The sequence below is a fragment of the Sander vitreus genome, chromosome 6 (genome assembly GCF_031162955.1).
Source record: "Sander vitreus isolate 19-12246 chromosome 6, sanVit1, whole genome shotgun sequence".
NCBI lineage: Eukaryota > Metazoa > Chordata > Actinopteri > Perciformes > Percidae > Sander > Sander vitreus.
The window spans coordinates 17,634,827-17,644,594 of NC_135860.1; the positions used below are offsets into that span (position 1 = coordinate 17,634,827).

Here is a 9,768-nt window from a genome sequence, read left to right on the forward strand (position 1 = left end):
TGCTGAAATGCTGAGTTTTAAATTGATTCATGAAAAAATATGAATGTATCTTTCTCTTGTGATATCATGGCTTCCTTAAAATGTAGTTGCTGACAGAAAGTATATCACAGACTTTGGCTTTTATTAGAAATCTGAGACATTTTTTAAGTACAGGAAACCACTCTTGCATGTTGAGTCATATCTGAAATATATCAACACAAAATAATATTTCTTTAGGCTGAAATGATTTAGCTTGTTACCATGTCTGGAAAACTTTCTGAAATCGAGAATGTTTTTTTTTGTTATGCTTTGTTATGCCATGTTATGTCATATTAACAATGACTGGCCTAAATTTAGAACTTTCAAAAATGTAACTGCTACATAAATGAGGTACTTATCTCAGTCTATTGACAAAATTGCTTTTTTATTCTAGAAACAACATAATGTAGTTTGTTTTGAACAGCTTTTAGATTTGTATTTGTATTTATGACATTTCTGTGATTTAGATGTGTTTTTTAACCATGTACATTAATAGTCTGTATGTATTTTATGTACACTTTTATGTATTTATGTATGTTGTCCTTAACTCTTTTGCCATTGCTGCCTATTTTTGTCAGTATTCCCTGTTTAACTTAATAAATACATATAAGATTGAATGTGATATTTTAATGCCGCACATGCATATGATGTTATTGTGATGGTTATATTTATCAGTATACATATATGAAATCACATGAGTTTTAGGCTTTCTTGAGCTTAAAACAAGACAGGATATCTTGGCCTCTGCTGCTACAATCTGTTCTATGTGAGTCCCCAAACTTTGGAAATTCAACACTAAATGTGTTGAGTACCCCTTGAACATTGGCTCTGTAGGATGAATGAGACTTGTTTTATTGGAACATTTGAATTTTCTGGAGCAGGGTACTTTTGATGAATATGAAAAAAGAATCACAGCTATATATTCTATTTGATGTTCTTTTTTCAATTTTAAATGCATAATACTAAGGTGTTCACTGTGCATACTTTAGGTGTGTGGTACCATTCACAAGATGTCTGGATTTAGCCATTTTCTTCTGAGCTTCTGTATTCTAGGTAAATCAATTGTTACTACTCAATTTTTGTTAAACATATAAAAACTGCCCAAATTTTTATTTATTTTTGTAATGTGCCTTATGCATATTGGTACTCTTGCAGGATACATTTTCTGCAGTTCCACAGCTTGGTATGTATATATGCCGAGCAATATCAGAGGATTGAAGGGTTCCTGCCTTTTAATCCCTTGCACCTTCAACTACTATCACAATCCACCTCGCAGACCAGATCGTGTGGCTTGGTACCAGCATGCGAGCTACTCATATCCTTTAGTTTGTAAAGATTGGGACATGAGGGATGAAATTGATATATTTAAAGGTAAAACATGGACACCTAATTCTGGATCTGGGAGGAATTGCGACCTTTTAATCAACCCAGTGACGTGGGCTCACCACAGACAGAAGATTTACCCCTGGGTAGATCCAGACTATATTGGGAAATCCAGCTATGTATTCTGGGATAAAACTGTAACAATTGAAGTAGTTGGTAAGTAATCAAGGTGAGCTTAGAAACATATACATTTTTAGATGGATGTATATACAATTTCCTCAATAATTCATCACATTTCCTTTGTTAAGACAGGGCAGAGGCACCTCGTATTACAATCTATGGAGACAAAAAGGTTGGACAGTCTGTGACAGTGCAATGCACCGCTTCCCACACCTGTTCCCAATATCCACCGGATCTGAGTCTCAACATCCCACTGCGAAGCCACAGTTTAACTCATAGCTCGGGGTCTGGTGGCACAACCAAAACCACCTTGACGACCACATTAAACATAGAGAGAGACCACCAAACTGTGCAGTGCTCTGTCCGACACAATGGCGGTCACACTGAAACAGCCACTCAAACCTTAAATGCAGAATGTGCGTTATGCATGTACAAGAATTAAAACATAACATTTTTTGCTGACCTAAAATGTTAACATTTACTATTTGTATCTCAGGCTCCTTTTCAGCGTTGACTATCAGTCGTACATCAAATGAATTCCTTGAGGGACAGGCAAGCAAAGTAACCTGCACTGCCTCATACACATGCTCCAAACATATACCAACCCTGACATGGAACTATGGTAGCATGCCAGCCTCCACTGATACCAGCAACAGTGGAACCACTAGTTGGAGGACTGTCTCCACACTGACATTCACAGCATCAGCTAACGACCATGGACGATCTCTGACATGCTATGCACAATTCACTGGGGGACGGACGCAGGATAAGAGCATCACCCTCCAAGTAAAGAGTGAGTACAAATAATAATCATCTTCCTATATACCAGTATATGTTGCCTTTTGTAGCAGTCATATGTGAGAGCTGCTCTGCATTTTAGCTGAATCACCAACAAAGTCTGCAATAGAACTGAAATGTATTTTGATAAAATGTAATTTATTCTTCATATTTTGCCATTTTACCATAAAATCATTTCAAAGTGCTACTTACTAGTACTTTTTTAAAACAATAGCTCCCAGCATGGGGTGTACAAAGATGGCTAAAGGGAAGGTAGAAAATAAATTATAGTTCTGTTACACTTATTTATGACTTTTATCAATTTATATCTTGTGAAATACTGAATTATTTAACTTCTTACTGCCTCTAAAAATCATTGAAATTAAGCAATTTGAGTGGAAACATAACTCTTTTCTTGAACTGCTTCTAAAAAGCTCTGCAACTTTGCTTCAAATGTTTCCTCTTTTTACAGGAAACATTCTGTCTCGCGGCTGGTCCTTCACCACCCCCCGAAGCATCACAGGCATGAGAGGCTCATGTATCATTATTCCTTGCACATTCAACTACAGTATTTCCCAGCCTGCTGACCTCCGAGTTATATGGTACTTGTTCCAGAGCAATGGGTACTCAACTGTATTTGACGAGCGACAGAATATTATGAGTAAGTTTAACGGCATAACCAGCTTGATTGGATCTGTGGGGGAGAGGAATTGTAGTCTTAAGATTGAGAGGTTGGAGATGTCACATAACCAGGACAGACTTTACCCATGGGTAGACAAGCACCCTATCACCTCCTACCAAAGCCTGGGTCCCACATTTTATGAAAAAACCTCTCAACTCATTGTTTCAGGTAAGTATCTGGATGCCAATTCAATTCAAATTCCAAGAAAAATTGTTTTCCAAATGACTATTCTTACTTTGATTTTGTAGACCAAGCACAGGAACCACAGGTGAGCATCATAGGTATCCCCAGGGTGGGAGAGGAGAGCACAGTGTCCTGCAATGTGCGCCATACATGCATCTCTGCTCCCCCCACCCTGAACATAAGTGGCATACCTGGAGAAGATCTCATTACGGACACTTTGGTATCTGATGGGATTTGGGAAAGGACAGTAGAGAGAACCTGGGCTGTAAAAGAAGAGGACCAGAGTGTGAAGTGTACTGTTAGCTACAGTGGGGGTCAGAGAAAAACAAGTGAGATCACGCTGAATGTTGAATGTAAGTATAATATGAGACCATGTTTTAACTGAAGTCAAATGAAAATGATTCTGTTTAGAAAATAAGCCTCACTATCACATTTTTGCTCAGGTCCATATGACAACATCACAATGACTGAGCGGCCTGGCAACGCAACGGAGGGTGTGGCAAAGAGTGTCATTTGTTCTGTTTCCTACAAATGTAAGAAAAATGAACCAACCATTGTGTGGAACTATGAAGACATGCAGAGATCGTTAAAAACCAAAGAGAACTCCAGCAATACCTTTATCACTGTGTCAAATCTAACCTTTATTGGCTCTCTTGAGGATGACGGTAAATCTTTGACCTGCACTGCTCAGTTTGTTACTGGCGAGACCTCAGACTCTGAAACCCTTCATATAAAAAGTGAGTTCCTACATGTCATACACAGTGGTCAAGACATTGGGAGCTATTCTTATTATACATCACTCTCATATGGGAGTTGTATCAATATTCTCTTATAACTCTCTAGAGAAAGCTTGAAAGCAAAGAAGAATATTTCCCAAAATGTCAAACTTTTGGTCTAATGATGAGATAACGTTTGAAGAAGATTTAATTAATAATTGCTTGCTATCATTTTTTTCTCTCCAGAATATGTGAGAGATCCATATGAAAATGACAGTGGGTGTACTTCTCAATTTTCTCAAAAGTCATCTTGCTGCCAGTGGAGTGATTTCTTCAGGCATCCCATCATGACTTGATTATCTCTTTACAGCGTTCCATGATCAGGCTGCTGACGTCCCTTTCAGATTCAGCGCCCTGACCGGCTCCTGTGTGGTGATTCCCTGCAGCATCCCGTACCAGGAAGATGAGCCTTTCACACGTGGCATCTGGACCAAAAGAAATAATGATATCATCTACCATAATGGCCAGACCTTTGTGGTTGACCATTTCAAGGGCCGCACCAGAATGTTAGGAGATCTGAATGAGGGAAACTGCTCATTAGAGATTGATGACATCAAACCCTTTGACAATGGGCCCTTCTGTTTCCATGCAGAGAGACATGACAAGGACAGATACAGATTCAACAATAGCTGCGTATTTATTGTTATGAAAGGTCTGGAATTTATTCTTCATTTTATTTAAATGTGCCAAACTATTGATCTGCTTGCTTTCTAATCAACAAAAGCACTCTGCTTTGTGTTTCACATGCTCAGCGTCCCCAGAAAAACCAGTGATGACCTCAGTTCCAGCAGAAGTCGATGCTGGCTCAACGATTACTGTCTCGTGTTCTGTGACGCACACATGTCCGTCACATCCTCCAGTGTTCTCATGGAGTGTCCCTCACCTCACCAGCGAGGTCACGCACACCTGGATGCCGCAGGGCATCTGGGAGACGACCTCCACCATCACGTTCATGGCTGCTGGAGGAAACAGGGTCAAAAACCTAACCTGTACTGCCATCTCCTGGGGTGGCAAGCAACAAGCCAGCACAGTCCAGATGACTGTGAAGGGTTAGAGCCACACAATTCATCTGTTCTGTTCATGTCTGGTTATGCAGTTACAGTCAGGTCCATAAATATTGGGACATCGACACAATTCTAATCTTTTTGGCTCTATACACCACCACAATGGAGTTGAAATGAAACGAACAAGATGTGCTTTAACTGCAGACTTTCAGCTTTAATTTGAGGGTATTTACATCCAAATCAGGTGAACGGTGTAGGAATTACAACAGTTTGTATATGTGCCTCCCACTTTTTAAGGGACCAAAAGTAATGGGACAGATTAACAATCATAAATCAAACTTTCACTTTTTAATACTTGGTTGCAAATCCAAATATTCAATTCAAATATGAAAACACAACGGCAAATAGGAAAACACGACAGCAAATATGAAAACACGACAGCAAACATGAAAACAGGACAGCAAACATGAAAACACAACCGCAAATATGAAAACACAACGGCATTAACTTCTACCAGAAAAGGTAGGGCCTATCTAGTAGAATATGGACCCTCCTGATTGGACAGATGGACTGTCTGTCTTTTAACAGGAAGGAGAGGTGAAAAACACAGAAAAGCTGAATGAACCTGTTAAATAAACACAATAAATATGCTTTTCTCTCATTTTGTCTCAGATGTTTGGGTTATGCATTTAAATTGTATGAAAATGTTAATCACATCACTACAAAGTGATGTGATTATTTCTCACAAGATTTCCCTTCCTCTGTTGTATTTGATTTAGGCCCTAAGAACACACTTGCTAACAGGCAAAATTCCTGCCAGCATTAAACTAAAACATATTTAAAATAATTTTGTTTTCATACATACTGTATATATCCATAAATCCCATAAACATGGACACTTACATTCCCTTATACATTCCCACAAGTCTCAGCACCCCAAGACAGGGCAACATTTCCCAAATATCGACATCACTGTCTCACATTGAATGACATTTCCGAGACATAACCCCCTAAACAGCACCTCCTAGAACAACCTGAGCTTAATTTAAAATATTGATTTTTTTAAATAATAAAATTGGCCACAAATGGGCATTCGTGGCCAATTAGTAGTTTAAAACTGAATCACATTGAGGGCCCTTTTAGTATGTATTATGTTTGAATGTGTGTTAGGAAACTGCAGGTCTGAAATGCTTAATCTTTGGCATGTTAAACACTGTAAAGCATCAGGGAATCAGTAAATACCGATTGTGTGTCTGACTCAGACCTGTAAACACAATTCCATGCTTCAACTTGTAAAGTGAATATCCTTAATGGTTATATGCCAAATGTCTTTGAAATGAGACAAAGGATTTAGAGCACTCAAAGAAAACAATCTCAACAACATTAGGATATTTATTTATTTAGCTTCATATTAGTAACATCAAAATATTCTTTATCATCAGGATAATAATACCCAGAACAAAAATGGTGCATCAACATTATTAGCATTTATTTTTTTACTTGATGCAAAACACATCATAGAAAACATTTAAAAAAACATTTAAAAAAAAAGCTGCCTAGAAACTGTATGAGGCTAGAGAAAAAGTTGAAATCTCTACTAACTGGTATTTTTACACTTTACTAAACTTTCTCAGTCATTGGTTGAAAGGATGGGGACCGGGGTGTGAACAGCAGTATGAGGCCATGCAAAGATGAGAAAAGCTTAGTGGTGATGCTGCCGTCTCCACCAGTTAGGAGAGCATGACCAAAGAGACCAGCGGTGCCAGCAGGAGCAGAAGGCCAGCACTTGTGCTGCTGGCGCTGTTGCAGAAGTTCCCCTGACAGCAGCTAATTTCTGTTCCAAGGGCTCCTGAAATCTGTGTAGTTTGCTTTAAGCATATGATCTTGGAGGCACAGCCCTTCAGGGTCACATGTTATTTTGCATTCACTGGGAGAATGAAAATAATGTTAGTTTGAGAGCTTAAAGTTTGAATACACCTATTGGAACATCCAACTGAGCAGAGGAAATATGTGGAACAGAGTTAGATGTTTAATGCTGTATGCCTGTTACCTGTTGAGATGCAGTAGTCCTGATTCCCCTCACAGTTCAGAGTGTTGGTGCAATTTTTTTCCATCGCAGTAGAAGCACATCTTACCATTCGGATTGGATTTGCTGGGTTCTGTAACATAACATTTGTTTATAGGTTTGGAGATGTAGAAGGGGAGTGAGGGGTGACTGTGCTTCTTCAGTGCCTTTTTTACAGCTTTTCATGTCCAGCACGCTAATGGACGCCCACTGCTGCTGAACAGCTTTCAAACGAACATATTTTAAGATTGAAGAAGATTCAAACTATGTAAAACAGGTTAACTTAAACCTGGAACACACATATACACACACACAGCTACACTGTGAAAAAGTCAGTTAAATCAGTTTTTAAGTAATAATAAAACAAGTCATTATGACATCTGAAACATGACAAATGCAACGAACACTTAACTTTTAAGGAGAGTAGTTTTCACATTTTAACAGCAGTTACTTATGCAACTAAAACAGCTCAACGCAAAGCAGCATCTAAATACCAACAGAGAATTTCAGTAAGTTACCAGGGGCAGGTTAGGTGTTGCAGAGATCGGAGGTGCAACACTTGCTGGTAACTATGGTTTGGGAGGTTCCAAAGTTGACTGAGGCCTCAACACACTCTTCAGCCAAAGCACAGAATTTTGAGTTTTCATCAAGAACTTTTGAACCACCTGTAACAAAAGAGGAACCTTTGTAAACTGGAACAGCACAAAGCAGTTTAACAATAAAAACAATGCAGCACAAATACCTCCATATGAAGTGACTGTCATTGCAGCACACTGTTGAGCCTGCAAAGGGCATTCTGTTGTTTCTGTGCAGTTTCTTGATGCCATTAACGGTAAACACTGATAGCATTTCAGGGTGTGGGCTGAGAAAACATAAAAAAATATATATTTTTATAAGTTTTTTTTTAAATGATCCTCTGCAAGGTGTGAACAAAATAATTTTGAGACCTTCTTCTTCTTTAGTTTATTGGCAGGCTAAGTTTTTGAGACCTTAACGCTGAAGTAAATTATTTAAAATTATGAGAAAAGCAAAAAAAATGGGCTATCACCTCTGCTTAACCTTTCCCTCTCTGTCAGTGTGTGGGTGGGACTGATTACTCAAGCAGAGTCAGGTGTGCCAGACCTGAGTGGAGCTTCACCAGCTGCCTCCAATACTGCAATCAAGCCTGCCAATAAGACCTCTGCACTTCCACACTCACACTGCCTGAAGAATGCTTGCAGAGATGTTCACAAATCATTTTTTTGAAGTCCAAGTCGAGTCTCAAGTCTTTGAGCTTGAGTCCAAGTCAAGTCTCTGGCCATATCTGTCCCTAACACTGTATTGTTAAATAAAGCATGTCCTGTAGCTATACCATCCATACAGTACAGCATCAAAATCAGTTGTAGGATAACTTTATGGGGTCTACGTAACACATTCCTCTAGCCCTCGGACCTGGTGAAATATTAACCTAAGTCTGTCACATCATATGGATACAACTATAAAGATACAATTTGCTTGTTCCCAGGCAATCCCAGCATTAGCACAACACTTTGAGATGGTTAGCTTGTTACCTGTGACGATATGCTAAATGTAACGTCTCTTTAACATTAGCAAGTGACTGATCTGCCTGGGTGCGTTTGGAGATGCCTAATGAAGTTCGACGTTGTTGATAGGTGTTACACCGAAAGCTGTTGCATCGGTTAGCTTACTGCCACTGTTTACGAAGTTATTGAAAGCAAAACTAATGACAAAAGGCACAACTCCGGGAGGAATTGGTGTCGCCATCGTCAATGCACATAAAAAAAATGCATTGACAATGGCGACACCAATTCCTCCCAGAAACGCATGCGTTATGCCTTATGTGCGCACATAAGGCATAACGCATGCGTTTCGTTGCACATTATGGCAAAGGGCAGGGGACATGCAGCTCGTCATACGTTTCCCCAACGTATATGCGCCAATAAAAGAAAATAGTAATACATGAATAAATTTAGATTTAAAAAGCAATAATTGCATGAAAACAGGTTGTTGACGAGTCTCGAAGCTCGATTCCGAGTCAAGTCTGAAGTCTTTTGGGTCAAGTCGCAAGTCAAGGCTGAAGTCAGCTGTTTGTGCGACTTAAGTGCAACTCGAGTCTCAGACTCGAGTCCCCATCTCCGGTTGCTCACACTGTGTCAGTTCACAGTTCTCGCCTCAGCATAGATTTTGTGATTGTATATTTTTGGACTCTTTCCTGTTTTTGCTCTCCTTGCAGGTACTTCTGCTTCGTGTTGGATTCCTGTGAGACCGTGGTTTCCTAGCTCTGCCGTAACATACAGTAGGCCTACTCTTCTGACATATTTGTTTGTCTTTCAACTACAACAGACTAGAAACTATAATAGAAGAACAAAGAGCAATGGCAGCGACAAGTAAAGTAACCAACAAGAAATATAGTATTTTTTTGGCATGTGTCCTTTCATGTCTTTAGCATAAACAAGAAGATTAAACGGTAAAAAGATAATGGAACAAAAACTTGCCCTTAGAGAGAAGCACAATCCCAAACATCAGCGTCAGCAGATGCATTTTGTGATGGCGGGATCCAACTGAGTATCAGTTTAAACTGTTGCAGAGTAGTCTTCCCTCCTCAGACCACTCCTTCATACCTCCTTGATGTGTGTGAAGGGGAGTGAAAGTTTGGGAGTAGATGCATGTAAAACTGATGCCTTTTGTTACTAGCAACAAAATATTAGCCATTGGGCCAGGGTTTAGTTTGTGTGTGTGTGTGTGTGTGTGTGTGTTTTT

The 9,768-nt window shown here is 39.3% G+C and overlaps 1 protein-coding gene and 1 pseudogene across 1 annotated transcript; one reads left to right on the top strand and one right to left on the bottom strand.

Moving 5' to 3' along the window:
• Positions 1–457: 457 nt before the first annotated feature.
• LOC144519783 (uncharacterized) lies at positions 458–5,594 on the top strand. The gene is made up of 10 exons (XM_078253206.1): positions 458–1,071; positions 1,174–1,557; positions 1,650–1,937; positions 2,018–2,314; positions 2,771–3,148; positions 3,229–3,516; positions 3,607–3,900; positions 4,126–4,155; positions 4,250–4,591; positions 4,692–5,594. The coding sequence occupies exons 1-10, from the start codon at positions 1,029–1,031 to the stop codon at positions 4,991–4,993; spliced, it is 2,646 nt and encodes an 881-aa protein (XP_078109332.1). The 5' UTR covers positions 458–1,028; the 3' UTR covers positions 4,994–5,594.
• Positions 5,595–6,658: 1,064 nt separating this feature from the next.
• LOC144519816 (uncharacterized) lies at positions 6,659–9,549 on the bottom strand (annotated as a pseudogene).
• Between the last annotated feature and the right edge of the window lie 219 nt (positions 9,550–9,768).